The 18,088-nt window shown below is 41.6% G+C and overlaps 1 protein-coding gene across 1 annotated transcript in view; it reads right to left on the reverse strand.

The window, feature by feature from the left end:
- tenm3 (teneurin transmembrane protein 3) overlaps nt 1-18,088 on the reverse strand; it is a 180,778-nt gene that overhangs the window by 129,649 nt on the left and 33,041 nt on the right. The window contains 1 exon segment of the mRNA XM_056408324.1: nt 6,421-6,591. Coding sequence (XP_056264299.1) covers nt 6,421-6,583 — 163 coding nt within the window. The 5' untranslated portion in view covers nt 6,584-6,591.

The following is an 18,088-nucleotide window of genomic DNA, read 5'->3' on the forward strand; positions in this document are numbered from 1 at the left end:
GGGGGAGAGATCATGATGAGTGGCATTCTATTACACCCTCTTTGTCCACTTGCTCTAAAACAAATTGCGCCGCTAATCCAGGCCTTTTAAAGGAAAAGATATCTGGCGCAGTTTGTCTGAATACTGACTTTATCTTTTATAGAATGTATGTATAGAAGATGGTAACCTGCACCAAATCTAATTGGTGTGACATTTTGATTAGATCCGAAATTGTTAAGGATATTAAGAATTAATATGATTATTATCCTGTCTTTGGAAAAAAAATATATATTTGGTGGCTAACCTGAGATGAGATGAGTTATACATGCAATTTGTAGCTGAATGTAAATATAATAAGACAGGACATAACAATTAAAGTCATGTGACAACATGTGACTTTGACCTTACTGGTATTATTTAGAGAGGATTATAAAGACTAGTTTTGTACCAGACTCATTGATTTGTGGCACGTAAATAATGAGAGTAATAACCATTATTCAGAGACTGAAATGCATGACAAGAATGCGTTGGACACTGATCAAGCAAATCTGCTCCACCAAAAACAAATTCAGAGTGGAAACAGTTTTTTTGGTTGTCTATGTGTTCTGATGATCAACAATACTGATATGTTTATGGTCCATCTTTTTCTGCCAGAGTGAATCCATGTTAGTCCCTCAGAGCAACACCGTGATTACAGGGAGAATGCAAGAGGAAGCCTGAGCCTGAGGCAGCAGTGTGAAGACAATAACACCGTGTCCCACCCTGTGTTACACTTTGAGGGAGGACACAAGAAAAGGCTCACTGTTCAGCCTGCTCTTGTAAACAAAGTAAAAGATCAAAAAAATCTGTGCAAGCGTGGGAGATACACATCCCAGCTCAGACTCTAATGTCGTCACTGCAGAGACGTCCACAGATAGAAACACCGCTGTCATAGTATGCTTTAATTAAAGTCTGTTCTATTCAAACACCTTCATCTGCATTTCTTTCTTTTACACTTGATAAAGGGATGTGTCAGTTTTATCACTATTGACAAGCAAGCTGCCACGTTTTATTAGAGCCTTAAGTGGCAAATATGAGCTATATGATCATAGAGGCTATGTTGAATGAATAAATAGACAAGAGCACAAAAACTGTCTATTCCCATTTTAGAATTATCTCAAGAGTCTGTCAATTCTGAATGCAACAATACTGTGGTCTTTTAATATGTTATTGTATATCTTTTATCGTACTCTTTAACCTTTTTAACAGCAATTTATGTATAAAAGGTACAATACAAATAAAAACTACTGTTATCATTATTTTATTCATTTCTAAATGATGGGCTCTCTCTGTAACACCCTGTTCTGTTTCTCCTATGTTCCGTGTCTCCTATGTCTCCTCTGTGTCTTCTCTGTCTTAATTGTTTAATTCCCTGCACCTGCCCTCAGCCACTCTTGTCTCGTTACTGTCTGATGTCGTACACCTGTTTCCCCCCTATATATTGTGTCAGTCTTTTCCTTGTCTGCTGTCGGATTGTCGTCTATAGTTCCGTGTCCTTTTCCCGTCGTCCTGTCCGTGTTCCTGGTTCTGCCTGTTGACCCTGCCTGCCCCGTTTTGGACCTTGTTTTTTGTAATCTGTTTTGCCTCATTAAAGAGTGCTTTTTTTGTTATTCATATTGCGTCCAGCCTGTCTCTCTGCGCCTGAGCCTCACCCCGTCACAAGAACCTGACACTCGATAATCGATTGTACAGGTGCAACAGAAAAAACACAAACGGTTTCTTGATTTTTTTTTTGGGATGAATAAATGTGCTCCATGCAAATGTGTATGAGCACATCAATTCCTCAAAAAATAAGGCTTGCATACTAAATTCAGCATAGCTTACATTTCTACAACAGCAGAGTATTCCTCACCGATCTATTCTCACTTTCCCTTTTTTAACATGAATACTCTTTTCATCCACTAATTATTTTGAATCTCTTCTACTTTGCCTGTTTTTACTGATGGTCGTTAATCTACCATCCTGTATTCCATGCTTCACATTAAAAGCCGAAGCAGGAAAGGGATTAGATTCTGTCCTTTGAGCCTTGAGCTGGAAGGCGTTTAATGTGGAACACCTGTGGTTCTTTTTTACTTTCTGGAGTTGAGGTAAATAAAGGCCATTATTTTAGGATTCAAGGTAGCCACTATTGCCAGTAGTGGAGTAAGGCAATGGGATCATCATTTACATTGCAGGTTATTTGGAGCGATTGCACAGTGGGCAACCAGGCTCTCATGATCGTTGACCCTCTGTTGAATATATTAGTGGGACTATTGTGCACATCAGATGACTAATGCCGCGTTCACACCAAAAGCTTTGCGAATCGCGTGAGTTTACTCGCTCGACCATTTGAAGTGTTCACACCAAAAACATTGAGAATCTTGGCAAGGGGTGGAGCTTATCTGTGGCTTTACACCGTGAAAAACATTGTATTTTACTTCATCCACCATGAAGAACTAACCACTAGTTCTGCTTCTGACTTGTTGTGGACATCCCTCAAACGTCGGAACATCTAACATTTGCGTTCATGACATCACCCGTAGGCTCACACAGCTCGGTCACTTTCACCGACGAAGTTAACTGTTACATCTGAAAGACTTCCGCTCCCAGAGCGGAACATCTAATGCCCTCGTGTTTGGGTTCATAACATAATATCATATATATTTATACATAACATCACCCGTGCCTGTTTTATTCTCTGCGATTCCGGTAATCATACAAGGTTGTATTAAAGAGCTCCGGGTGCCCGCAAACCGCAACGATGAGTGTGTCCGCCATCTTGTTCTGATTCAGCAAAGGTGGGACAGTGATGAGGATTCACAACGGCCAAAACACGGCGTCCGCCGAAATTTCGCTTCTATCGCAACAATTCGCGTCTGTACGTTGCTTTTGCGTTGGATCTTTGTCACGGGAAAATTTCACAACGCTTTTGGTGTGAACGCATCATAATGCAACCCTTTAAAACATAGGATGAAAAACAATTACTCAAAATTTGTTGTGTTGATGAAGATGTAGCCGTTATTGTTTTAAATACTCACTGAAAGGAGTTTCAGACTCTCCGGAAATTCAACATCATCTGCTTTTTCAGAGAAGTATTTTCTTCTTTTGTGGTCTAAATGGGGTTTTGTGTTATCACCGACCGCCATAATGGGATATTGATTTTTGATATTGCCTTCTGCTCTCTAGTGCTAGCTGTAGGGCTAAGATAATGTAGTCAGTTATTTTTCTTCTCTGGCGTAGTTTAGCTACACTATTTTATATTTATCTGGAAGCAAGTTGCTAGATTTGTCAATTATATAATATTCATATTGAGTGCTGCACATTACAATGACAATGCTCTTTTCAAGGAGGTGACAGAGGGAGACATATCTGAGGGAGGCAGCAAAGGGAAGTGGAACTCTGCTTTCAAAGCAGCAGACATCAAGAGAATCATTGACCTGAAATATCAAACACCCAGCGCTCATATTGTTCATCTCCGTTAAAGTGTGTTTGTTTCCATGTCTTTAGTTAGTGTAAAGCCATGGACAAAAGGTATAATTTTAGAACAATGAAATTGTACATTGATATTGTATGTGTATCAACAAATGTGTCCTTGTGTGTATTTAGTGTGCCAACATCAGAGGGAGACATGGGGTGTTTTTAGTAAAAATCCATCAAGTATTGATTGCAATTATCAGTTATCAAGACAGTGATCAAGCTCCTTGCATTATTTGATAAAAATGTGATATTCCAGCACAATTTTGATTGATGCAATATGTCCTCAATCAGCCATTAATGTCGTCTGTACATCTATGGAGCCAAATCCAGGCCAATAGTTTTGATCATTTCAAAAAAAGATTTGAACCTGAAAATTTAAATTTTGGTCTTGAACTTTCAACAATTTGTCAATGTATTTGAAATTAAAATATAATTTAATAATAAAGTTTGCCAGGTTGCGCCGTATATGGCGCAACCTGGCAATATCTGACGTTTCACACTTCCACTTTTTAACATTTGATTGATTTTTATATTTAAACTGACATTTCTTTCTGAAATTGTAAAAAAAGATTTTTAAAAATAACATTAAAAAGAAGACATTTAAACATATAAAATATGCAATTGAAAAGTCAAACAATATATTTTGTTCAGAAGAATTTCAGACCTTAATCAAAATTAGATTTAACCCCAAAAAACTTTTCAGATACTTATTTATATTTTGATTACATCCTTTATTCTTTTTTAGAAAAGCCTGTCTAAAGAGGGCAGGAAGGGGTGAGAGATATTTTAGATGTGTGGCTGAACATTGCTTGGTTAGCTCAGGCTGGGACTGCTTTGAGAGAAGGGGACCACACACATATCCACAAACAACCACACATGCACAACCTTTTAGCCATTTGGAGCTGTTTCTGATTATGTTCAGGGCAATGTGTATATACGAGGAGACGTCTGTCTGTCTCTCTATTTCCATCATTCCATGCAGCTAACTTTCTGTTTCTTACTCTCCTTCCTCCAAAGACTTAATTTCTCCCTTTCATGCCCCCTATCCTGATGCAGCCTGACTTTAATTGTGGGTGTCTTAGTTCCTTTCTTCAAACCATCAAAGTCTGTTTCCTCCTGAATATAGGAAGACTGATCCGGAGTCCTTGGCCAGACAACATGACTTTGCATCTGGTCCTTGTCAACCAACCCTGGCAAACAGGTCTCATATCAGCACTCTGATTTGATCCAAAATCAGCCCCTTGTGGTCCCATGTGGTTCAAATAGCCATACTTGGGTTTCATCCTCAACTTTTACAGCCTAACATTTTCCATGTGGAGAGCTTTCAGGAGCAGACCTGCTGAAACATGGTGGGACTGATCATAAATGGCAGCTGTCTGACCTTGGTGTGTCCACTGTTGAAATGAGAGGGGAAATATGGACTGCACACTGCACTAATGAATAACTGTGTTTGGGGAGTTACTGACCAAAACAAAGTACACTGATTTGATTGGTGGAATCAATCTGAACTGTTTTAATTCACTACACTTATTACCCCAAAATATTGATTTCAGCTGAGTCATGCCTGTGATACTTACTGTAGGATTTCTATAGTCTAACACAGTGGAGCCTTTTAGCAATGTTCCTCAGCAATTCTGTCTATGTGAACCAATCTGGTTTCCATAATGATCCACTTAACATTAAACTGACAAACTAGTTGTACCTTCAAACCAACTTAGATCTACAACCCCTAAAACACTTCGAAAACGATGCGTTTATCATATCACGACTCCCGAGAAGCAGAGTTTAAACCCGGTGGCCTTTAACTTGCTTTCTCTCCACTGACCATCAGGGGACGACTCATTCGGCTGCAACAATAAGTCTGATTGTCGATAAGACTTCTCATTTGATTTATTACATCAGTAAACAATGTAAACATGTTTGAAGTCTTCTTCAATATAGACTCACATATGTTTTTCAAGACACACTATATTTACAAACTGATATATACTTATCAAATAGTCACGATTGTATTGACCTTCTTTAATTCAAAGATTGCTGACCTTCGCTTGGACTCAAGAACGTAATTGGTCTCTTTTGTGTTGGTATGAGTTGCTCTCCAAGAGTATATACAGTTTTAGGGTTGTGTGTGATGAGACACAGAAGCACACATGAAAGGGGGGGAAGGTTGGACAGCAAACAAGCAATACACGGCAGGGAGAAGCTGTGACGAGGCCGGCTGATCTCACTCGCACAGACATTGGCAGCACACTGGAAGTCATCGGCAGTTCAAACCTCCGTACTGCTTGCCAAGTGTTGTAAGTGATCTCAACATTTATCAGAAGTAAGAAACATGAAAAACAGCAACAGCTCATATATGCCGCAGCCTGCAATAAACAACAGTCACAAATGAACTGAGGGAGGGACAATGGTGGATGAAAAGCTAAGTTACATTCAATAACCTAAAAGATTGCTTCTGTCTTAGAACAAACCAATTTTGGGAGAAAGATATGGCCAAATATGAGCAGGTATCTGAATATTCAGAGCATGTGGAAAGCACATGCTGTCAAGCATCTCCTTGCAGCAGCTAGATGTTGTCGAGTGCAGAAGTATGTAATTTCACACTCAAAGAACAATCACTCTCCGATCTCACTTGCATATGACAGTTAATCCGAATGAAGACAGATAATATTATCCACAATATCTTTTACAAATAACTGGGTTTTGAGTGATGTTGGTTTTGCAGGCAAAACCCACGTGGGTTTGTTTTTTGGGTCGAGCTGTTGAAAGATTACATTCTGTACAAATGTTCATCATTTATGTTGCCAATAAATATAATTCAAAAGGAATATTGTTTAGTTTTTTGCAGAAGTATAAATAAACCCAATACATCTGTTAAATTCCACTTCAGATTACCAGGAGAAGTTAAGCAGTCTCTAGGAAGGTAGTAAAGTAAATTCCCTTTACCATGTGTTACAGGTAAATACAATCTGGCTGCATACTCCTCTTCTTCTTCCTCCTCCTCTTCGTCTGGCTCAGCCACGTCGACTAATGACAGTTGGCCATGCGGACTGGCTGATTGAGGATGTGAGTGGTCAATGACAGATGATGGACAGGAGGGGGAGGGCATTGGAGAACCTATGAAAGAACACAACCAAAAAAAAAAAAAAGGAATGATGAATTTGATTAATGAATAAAAGTAATAACAACAGAAACCAAAATCGTTCAAAAAAAAATGGAAATGAGTGAGCGATGACGTATGATAATGTCTGCCGATGGGGTGACGAAAACATTGTGGAATGAGACTTAAAGAGCATGTGTGGGTTGGAATTGACCCTTCGCTAAGACCCGCCCCCGCAGCTAGTCCGTCAAGCTGTCATTACAATAACATGGAGCCCACACCGTCACTAAGTGCACTTCTCAAGAAACATGATCTAAGCGATTCAAAGAGAGGACAGAAGGTTTACAGTATGTGTTTGAAGGATATATCCAGGATGTCAAACTGATTGAGTGGTGAAAACAGGTTTAAAAGATAAATATAGAAGCTAAAGCTACACTTCAGTGTAAAATTAAACCACCAAAACACCTGCTGATCTAGACCGAACACAATGTACTTAAGAAACATCACTCTTAATTTGTTGTTACAATCATTCAAAAGAAAAGCCGCAATTGTATACATTTAGTATACCTTCAGTAGCTAGACACAGAAGTGTAGCGCTCCACAGGTTTTTAAAGGCCCATGACTTCCTCCAAAATCACACTGAAGATGTAGAAAGCCTGAAACGATTGCACGAGTGACTTTGGAGCAGAGCCGGATAGTTGTGGACCTTGGTCCTAGCTGACCTAAGCTACACTGTGATTGGCCAATCAGTTCAAGGGGCGGGACTCAGTGAAAGGTCAGTTGCCAAATGCAACTCCCAAGACGCCGCCATAAACCTGCACAGACATTATTCACTCAGGACTCTGCTGTGTCCTCCTCTCCAGCTGTTTGGCTGCTGTGGCTGGGGAAGTCTTTCACCTATTCATCCTCCCTGTCCCTTCTCATCCGTCTCCCAATTCAAGGACAGAGTTTGATGAAAGTCCACATCGGGTCTTCTCGACCACTGATATGTGACCGAAAGAAAACTAGGTCCAAGTTTTAAAGTGTGAGGTGTCAGTGTGTGTAGCAGGTCTCACGCCGCTACCCGTGGGTTTCCCCCGCCAGCACCAAGGATCAGCCAGGCACCAAGAGGTTCCGTTGGATAACATCCTTTTATTTAACAACACGCACGACACCGAGCAGACCGCAACACTGCGCCTCTGCTCACTCCCCTGCTCCACTCTCGACTGGGAGCCTTTATGAGGGCGGCCTCGGCTGCTGACTGATTGCCAAACACCAGCAGCCGAGGCCAAATTAGAGACAGCTGCCACAGTGTGTCTTGCTATATGCTGTTGCCTGTTTGAGGCCAGACTCACAAGCAGAGTGAGCTAAATCAATTGTGTATCGATGTGGTAACCTTGGCATTTAGTGTCTTCTGAATGTTAAATGGCCCCGCTCTCTGTTTGCACATGTGCATATTTGTGTTTGGGATTCTTTGTGTGTGTGTGTTTAGCCCAGATAGAAAACTTTGTCCTTCTATTCCATACAAATGTCCTGGCCAAAATAAATGTAATAGTTAGCTAAAAAGACCCACATTTCATAAACAGCACATACCATGCTGCTGCCTTTACAGATACAAATGTGATATGCCTCTTTTTAAATCTACATCGATTGATTTCACACGCATGAGTTGAGAAAGTCCACACACTGAAGCAATGTCATCACGTTTGTCCCTTCCAGCCATCTACTGTACTGTATATCCCATCCTGACATCCACTTGGTGTTTGGCAGTTTCAGGCTAAAAATACAGATATACGCATCCAAAATCACATGACACACGTTTAAATATTTACTGGAATGTCTTTTCTGCTGCATCTTTCACTGAGATAAAAAAAATAACATGGATGTGGCATTTTCTATTAAATACTCAACCCCCACTATCTCCCGTTGAGTGATGTTGTTGATGAAAAAACGAGAACAACCCCAGTGGTGTTTGCTGGGAAACAGGAACACCACAGGATTACTGCTCCGGTACATGTGGGAAATATTACACAACAGAGACGGTTCGCTAGTTTGATTTCAGACTTTGTGCAGAATAGATCAGTCCTGCACCGTTGTCTATGGCAAGCCCTCCACTTGGACTGATCCTCCTGAGACACCGAATCAGTTTGATGGTCATTAACATTAACAAAATGCTTAATTTTCGTAGGCAGTTTTTTTTAATGCCGTAAAATACAAGCAAACAACGAATAGTGTATTATTATGTTACCCAACTAATTTCAATATAATATTTGAAATTTAAAATATTTCCCTCATGCATTATATGTATCAGCAGCTTTCTTGTCGAGCAGCTTTCTGTTTAAGAAAATCAACATTTGCAATCCCAATCTATGTTTAAAATCATGTAATAAAGTTATGAAGAAATGTATCTTTCGACAATAAACACTTTTAGCCTGCAGCACGTTGTTTCCTGCTGAAGAAAAACCTCTTCAGGTCCCAAATAAAGTATAGTATATAGTTAGTTGTGCTTCTTCTCAATCAGGAGGAAACTGCATTTGTACGGGAGCATTTTCAGCGGCAGATTTGTCCATATTTGGTGCTCTTGTCAGTGTTTGGAGCAGCAGGGCGATGTATGTGGGATCCAGTCAAATTAAACTTTTTTGTGCTCAGCGTAATGAAGGAATATGTCAGCCACATGTGACAGCAATGGAGACACAGATAAAACATATATGTATATACATATATGAGGCTTTGGTACTTAATGAGTGAATATGCTCACTGTTGGTCTGGTCCACACATGGGATTTGTTGACAATAATGAAAAATATATAAAACATGAATATCAACAGACTTGTTTTCATAAATAAACACACCTGTTTCATGACCGGAGGCCCTTTCTCTTTTATTCTTTACTCACTGATGGGTTTGAGCTCAGCGAGACAGGACTGAGAGTTCTTATTGTTCCTAGTGCATCAGATACTACAATCCTTTTTCTGCCTGCCCCTCAATATTTGCAAACCTTACCTTTAATGGAACATTAGCTGTAATATGTGCATGTCACTAAGGGGCTTCCAAAATGATTGCTACATAGTGTATTTCTTATATATTATATTAACAGGAACATCTTAACAATCTCTTTGTTGAAAATATAAGCAAATTACAGTTAAGTGTTTTTTTTCCCTTTGAGTAAATGGATGAGTATTTGCTAAGATAGAAACAAAACAAAAGGCAGACCAGACAGGGTTTCCCACACTGAGGAGCTACATATTCAGTCTGTTAAGGTCTCTACTTTCGCCAAGAAAAGAGAAACGGGATCTCAGTTTTCACATCATCATACAGCATATGAAATGATTAGTGCAATGTGTAGCTCTGCCTGCCTGTGTGTGTGTGTGTGTGTGTGTGTCAGCGAGCAGGTAATAAAACCAAAATGTGTTGGTTTGTTCCTATTTTGTATGTTGTGCCAAAGGTCTTGGACATATAAGAAGGCCCTCCGTAATGCCAGAGCAGCCTATTACTCATCAGTAATAGAGAAGAATAAGAACAACCCCAGGTTTCTCTTTAGCACTGTAGCCAGGCGGACAGAGAGTCACAGCTCTGTGGAGCCGAGCATTCCTATAGACCTTAGTAGTAATGACTTCATGAACTTCTTCAATAAAAAGATTCTAACTATTAGAGGCAAGATTGATGATCTCTTGCCCTTTAATCAGTGTCGATCTGTCCTCAAGTGGAGTGACTTAGGAAACGGCTGTATGCCCTGATGTATATTGGGATGGCGTGTCTCCCTCTCTCATCAACCTCGACCAATTATCTTCAACGGTTTCTACTTCTAACACGTCTACCTGTCTCTTGGACCTCATCCCGACGAGGCTGCTTAAAGATGTTTTGCCTTTAATTGGCAGCTCTCTACTAGATATTATCAATGTGTCTTTGCTAACAGGCCATGTACCACATTCCTTTAAAGTAGCTGTAATTAAACCTCTCCTGAAGAAGCCCACTCTGGATCCAGAGGTGTTGGCTAACTACAGACCGATCTCTAACCTCCCCTTCCTCTCCAAGATCCTTGAGAAAGTGGTCGCAAATCAGTTGTGTGACTTTCTACATCATAATAGTTTATTTGAGGAGTTTCAGTTAGGATTTAGAAAACACCACAGCACCAAGACAGCACTGGTGAAAATTACAAATGACCTCCTAATGGCAGCAGATAAAGGACTCATCTCTGAACTGGTCTTGTTAGACCTTAGTGCTGCGTTCGACACCATTGACCATGACATCCTACGACAGAGACTGGATCAGTTGATTGACATTTCAAACACTATATTAATGGTGCACATATACATGCATATGGATGCATAACTACAAACACACACGCACAGATCTGAAACACAAATGCACACACTTGCTATTAAACACACACAATACACACCTCAGAATCAGAGTAAGACATAATCTATGCAGAAACAACATGGTAGAAGGAGCGGTAGACAGGGAAATGTAAGCATTTTTTTCACACATGAAAACATTTGCGAAACCAATTTTCCTAAACTTTTGTTTTTCTCCATGTTTTTCTCCAAACAGTCTTCTTCCCTGCCTTTGTTGGTCCATAATGACCACCTGTAGATCAGCCAAATACTAGATATATAAACCATTGACATTGAAATGTCCAGCGTGCACATGCCTTTGCATGCGCGTACGTGTGCACGAGGACAGACAAAGCTTTGCTCCAGAGAGCTATTAGCGGACATAAACTCTACAGGGTGGCTTTAAGACGCTGATCATGAACTACAATGTTCATGATTCATTGACAGCCCAGGGGACTTTTGTGTCATCTCCTCCTCCTGTTGGCTATCCAATGAATATATAAGACACCCAAAACATAGACACCCAAATTACTGACATTAACCTCAAAGTAACTGCGGTTTCTGGCTGCCAAATTTCCAAACTGCCTTGTGAACGCTGAGCTTCAGAGAAGCACTACTGTGAAAGCTTGTATTAATGGCCAAAGAAACAGAAGAACAGAGTTGTTTACTACTCCACTAATCCACTTGTGAGGTGGCTCAACCTCCTATCGTCGATACAGGCCTGCAATGTCGATAAATCTCGCCAGCTTGGGCACATTGTTTCGACAACATGCATTGCAGAAAAAAAATCTAAATCAAAAATCAAAAATCTCCTATTCAGTAAACAAACTGGACAACAAGAAATGAAAGTTCCTTGTATGTCGTACGGTGGCTATATCAGAACACAACTGTCCGGTGGAAGCACATGCTCACCGAGCTACAGCTTCATGAGAGAGGATGACTTTTCTGTTTTTAATATTGATATGTATACCATATATACCATACTTTAACTCTAACTCATGGACTTCTGTGTGTAGATTTGTGTGTTGTAGATGGATCACAGACTAATGTTCTGATGCAGCTGTCCAGTTCAATCCGTGGGGACACTGTGTTAAAATGGCTATGATTGCCGTGAGGCTGTTGTTCTGGCTCTAGACAATATTCTTTTAAAGCTCTGATCAATGGAGTAAAAATAACTTGCCGAGCACGGGCTGCCAACGTGCACAGACTGCCAACGAGCACGCGCTCTCAACCAGCAAGGCGCTGCCAACGAGCACGCGCTCTCAACGAGCACGCGCTGCCAACGAGCACGCTCTCAACGAGCACGCGCTGCCAACGAGCGCGGGCTCTCAACGAGTATGCGCTGTCAACGAGCACGCGCTACTAACAAGCACGTGCTTCCAAAGCCAAAATTAGTCCATCTTTTATCAAACCATAGAGGAAAAACCAACACCAAGCTTCAAATAGTGCAATGCGGCACATTCTGCTGCATGACTTATTACTAATTGAGAATGTTCCATTGTGTGCCTTGTTTATTTGGTAATGATCTTATTATCTTGTCAAATGCTTGCTTCTGTGAATTTAAAGTCTTCCACTCTTGAAAACAACACTTCACTGCAGTCTCTCTGTTGTTTTTGAAGAGTGCTGTGGAGCTTTGTTTGATAGAAAGAGGCCCCCTGTGTACTTTAGCAATCGCTGGTTCATGTCATCTGATAAATCTGCAGAACTTTTTAACCCGGTCGCCTTGTCACACAAGACGAGTCAGACCTTAGATCTCACCCAGCTGTTCGTTAGAGAGATACAGTTTGTTTATCTGTATGCTTTGAACACCTGGGTCCTTCAGTGCCCTCCTCATTCTTCATTCCTGCTTGGCTTGGTTTGCCCCCCCCACCCCCACCCCCACACACACACACACACACACCCACACCCACACACACACACGCCTGCTGTCTTGAGGTAGCTCCCTCTGTGCTCTCTCTCACTGTGTTCTTGGCCCCTCTCTCAGGTCCTTTTCTCTACTTTGTATCCGTCCTGCTGTTTTCCTGTGAACTCTCGTCCACACCAGTCACCCCCAGCTGTGCAGCACTGTAGATGTGTTCTACTTTGCTTTGTAAAGTTTCCCTGGATGAGTCAATAACAGCTAAATTTACATTTAAATGCAAATTCTCCCAAAGTTAAAGCTAGTAAATCTTGACAGTAATGGTTTGTTAAATGTTCTCTGGACAAATTAAGGATACAAAGAAGTAAGATAAGTCATTTAAAGTTAGGATGAACTATACAACACATGCTAATATAGATCGTATACATATTTAGCATTTCATTACATGACATTACATGTCATTTAGCAAACCCTTTTATCCAAAGCGACTTACTATAAGTGAGTTTTCCTGTTATATAGCAAAACAGCATCTGTAGAGGACTGATTAAGTTATGATGATCAATGATCAACAGCAGTGACACAACAATCACTTCACCACCTGCACACATTTCTTACTAAAGTCATTAAAACTAATTTAGATTTATAAAGTATTGGAGCAAAAGAGATTTTCATCAAATTCCAGACAAATAAATATCACATGTTTTGAAAACAAACAATAAATGTACAGAAAATCAAACATATATTACAATAAACTCAGTCAATCAAATAATTCCTCAACAATGTGGCTCCTACAACATTAACCACTCTTTGTTTTGGATTGGTTGATTTGCATTTCATTTAGATATTTTAATTTGTGTCCCTTGGTGTTTGATACTGACACACCCAACTGACGTTGAGTGTCAGTATTGGCCACTGACCACTGGTATTTGACCAGTTGGGATTGAGAACACACACACACATGCACTCATACAGACACACACAGACACACACACACACACACACACACTCACAGGGTACCAGTAAGTGTTGTTGTGATCAGAGTGAAGCAGAGATTACATTACATCTTAGAGGCTGCAGTCAGAAAACAGAATATCTATAGATGTAATGCGTGTCTCAAACGGTTTGCTTATGTTTACATACTCAATGCCTTCTGTTGCATATTGTGCCTACAGTACATATCTGGTGTAATGAGCCATATGTCTGATTAGAGCAATTTTCTCTCACTTCACATTAACCAGAAATGATTCTACAGGCGTGGACCACTGCGAAACACATTAATGTTATGCACAGTGATTCCCGAGCAGAAATCAATCACTGTGATAGAGAAACAGACGTACCCCCTGGGGCTTATTTCTGCGGTATGGGCTGGTGGAGAGATTGTAGAGAAGCTTAGCTAGTTTGAGTGAACATTTCCACGTAACCGTGTTTAGGCAGAAGATAAACATTTTCAAATGTAGTAAGGTTGATCTTGTGTATTTGATGTTTAGTCACAGTTACAATACATAAATAGCTGCAAATGGACACAGTTTTTCACAACCTGCATCGATCCTGCTGTTATATTCTGAATCACGCGCCGTTAAGTGTTAACATGGCATGAGCTGCTAGAAAAACCCCACGAACAAATCAATCTGTTCATGGAAAATTCAAAATATCATTTACCTCACGTTGCTTTATTAAAAATGAATGCAATTTAATTGAATATAATGTTCAGTGAAATAATATTCAATATTAAACTTCATGAGTATAACAGAGAACATTCGCTGTTTGAATCTGCAGTGCCTCAATAACTGATGGGAAACAGCCCTGTGTAATTTTGACTGATCTGACGGCTGCAGTTTCACATATAAAATGTGGCCTGTAGCTACTTTACAAAATCAGAGGCTTCTCTGAGTCATTGTGTTTAAAAAATATATATATATGTGTGGGTGTTCGGTGCACGCAGAACCTCTCATAATGTGAAAAGGGAAGTCAGACGCTCTTCAGTAATCTACAAATGCTGCAATAAACATGAACACAAAAAGCAGTCGACACAGTGTAATGGAGTTTAACAAGAGTTTGTAAGGGGGAGACCAACACTGCCATGTTACTACCTCCATCAGTTAGGGAGAACGCCTTTGTGTGGATGGAGTTAATGGTCACCGTCCTGCTAAACAGGCAACGGCCAAGAGAATGTGTGTGTGTGTGTGCCTGTGTTTGGCAGTCCATAAACAAGGCGTCAAGCCAGACCATCACACACATGCTAATTAGATGAGGGCTGCGTGCTCCCTCCTCCTCCTCCTCCTCCTCCTTCTCTATAATACACTCACTCACCCTCAGTTGGAAACAATGCCACAATTCCAACTGAGGCCGGACAATGGTAGTTTACTCCATACACCATGCACACACACACACACACACACACACACACACACACACACACACACACACACACACACACACACACACACACACACACACACACACACACATTGCTGGCTATAATTTTGTTTCAGTGATGGGGAAAATAAATGGTCAAACAGTGAAAACATCTTCTGGACACAGACGGATAAGGGGAAAAGAAAGCAAAAGAACAACAAAGTCAAACTTAAGTGGCTAAAGTACTGCATTTACTTGTCTGTCTCTTTCACTCTCCGTCCTTTATTACCTCTGTCTTTCTCTTTTATGAGTCTGTAAGATCATGTTGGCATTTGTTTCTAGTGGACTCTAAGCCAGTCTTAAGCCACGATGTCTCCTGGGCGCAGTTACAGTAACAACCATGATGACGGAGAGACACATGCTGGAACCATCTCGCTGCACTCCCTCAGCAATACAATCTTGACAATCTTGAGGAGAAGCAGATTGTGAGAGAAACTTCTCCCGCTCAACAACTGTTCGGACACTTGTGTTGTCAGTACTGATTTGATTTGAAGTTTGTTTTGATTTCTGCACCGCTGTGATTGGTTTAACGCTGCCCAACAGGGGCAAGCGATGATGGTATTATATCCTGTCAGAGAGTTGCAGGCCCAGAATGGCTAAGCAAAACCTGTGATTAATAGGATCTGGCAACTGAGTTAATCCATGCCCGAGTGTTTTCAATAACAGGTGTTACATTGCTCTTGTGAAAAGGAAAGGAAATGTAGAGTAATCGCACTATTTCCACAACACGCTCAGGTGTATATTCAACCACACACACACACACAAATGCCCTGATGAGCTTGTAAACACGCACACATATAAGGTGTGCCCTGTCCCCCGACATCAGCTAATGCGTCCTTAATGAATGGAATGATTTGTGTGTGTGTGTGTGTGTGGTATAAATTAGACCTATACATTGGGGACACCACAAGAGAGAGCAATACATTACCCTCTCTTTCAACAGCCACACAGTCAGCCTCCTCAGAGAGCAGCCAGCCGACCAACTCTCCTCATCTCTCAAAGATGAAGGCAGGAAGTGGAAAACGGTGAGATCAACATGGTCATTGTGCATCTCCCATGTACTCATTGTCAATCTCCTCTATTTGTCTTTGTAAAGTTGTTCTTTAAGAACACGTCTTTTTTGGCTCTCTTCGAAGGCGGTCGCATTTTTCTTCCCTCTCTTCCCCATGACCTTCCCTTCCCTGCTTGGCTCCTATCGTCATGTCTTGTCTTGTTTTATACTTGAGAGACTCTCTCAGCATCGCTCTTCGAACTAAAAACCATGGACGTAATCAACTGGTCCCTAAACGCAATTGACACCGTCTTCTCGACGAGAAGCTCGGGTTCGGGGGAACCTGCCTGTCCTGCCGGGACGTGTGTGCTGGTTACACGATGGACGCGTGGGGAAGTGGCGTGTCGTGTGCCTAGCAGCCCTTTCCGTGGAGGACGTAGAAGACATCTACCTATTCGGAACTATGATTACAGGATTTCTGCTGTTTGGATTTGGCGCTGTCCTGGCTTATCGGAAAATTAAGGAAACGGTGACAGCTGTTAAAAGCCCCCTAATGCTGCCCGACATGATTGACGCGTTGGGCAGAGTTGTTGGCACTCAGACTGTGGCATTAAACCGCCAGAATGACAACATCGTGGAGAAGCTGACGGCTCTGCAAATGAAATTGGATCGATTTGAAATCCTATTGGCAAACGGGAGGAAAATGGAGGAATAGTACTTGCGCAAATTCTAATGCAGCTACTGGAAGACCAAACAATCCCAATCTTATCTGCTTTCGGCTCCCTCTACCAGGACGGGCCTTGGCCAAGGCCGTTACTGGAACAACAACTCCCCCGAAGATCACTGAAGCGAGAACCTCTCTCATTCCCTTCCCCCGATCCACAGACACCTGTGGTTGTTTTCTCCCCAGGACCCTTCAAGGCTATCTCCATGGCAACGACCATCTTGCGGTCTGAGAACTCTGTCTGTTGTGGCCTGGGGGAGGACGACATACCAGGCCACGCACACACGAACTTTCAACATACTGATTTGCATTCACTACCCCCCCCCCCCATCCCACGCCTTCGTCTGCTTCGTCCCCCCTGGCGCTGTAATGGCTGACGGACCGGGCTGGCTGCTTGTCGGTGCTGGTCACCTTCTGCCTCCAATGGCTGGGCTTAGATCACCCAGTCTTTGGCTTACCTCCCCTCCCCCCTTCCTACTCGTTGCAAGTCATGTTTAAGATGTATGTGCTTATGTGCTAAGGTGTTTTTTCCTGCTCCCACACTGTACCCCTTTAGGGGCATAGTCGGGGGGTTGTTTTTTTCTCGCCTCTCTTCCCTCATGTTATGCTGTAATCTTCCATCCACCCTTTCTTTGCAATTTCGTTGCTTTTGTACCTGTACTCTAGTCAATGACAATAAAACCGAATACCATACCATACCACCATCTCTCAAGCACTTTAGACACATTCAACACATGCTGGAGTATTTCGGTTGAAAACTGTTTTATTATCAACAAAGTTATTATAATAATAGTAATGTATCCTGTATTGATCCCACAGTGGGGAAATTCTTCTCTGCATTTGACCCATCCTACGTCATTAAGCAGCGGTGGGCTGCAGTGAAGCGCCGGGGAGCAACTGGGGGTTCAGGGTCTTGCTTAAGGACACTTCAACATACAACTATGGGGAGAGCGGGCATCGAACCAGGTAACCCGCGGTTACGGGACGACTCCATCTACAGCCATGTGACGTAAAAATAAAGATGTTATGAGAACCGATACCTCCGTACCAAATGAACCTTCAGAACATGTGATTGTAGTTATTCTTCTCCAGGACAACAGGTACCGTCACAGATTGAGACACTAGCGACTCGTCCAGGGACAACACATCAGTAGGAGAGCTAGCTCTTAGCGGCTGATGGGCAGCAGAGTCCGGCTTGGCTAAATAACGGA

The sequence above is a fragment of the Pseudoliparis swirei genome, chromosome 24, assembly GCF_029220125.1.
Source record: "Pseudoliparis swirei isolate HS2019 ecotype Mariana Trench chromosome 24, NWPU_hadal_v1, whole genome shotgun sequence".
NCBI lineage: Eukaryota > Metazoa > Chordata > Actinopteri > Perciformes > Liparidae > Pseudoliparis > Pseudoliparis swirei.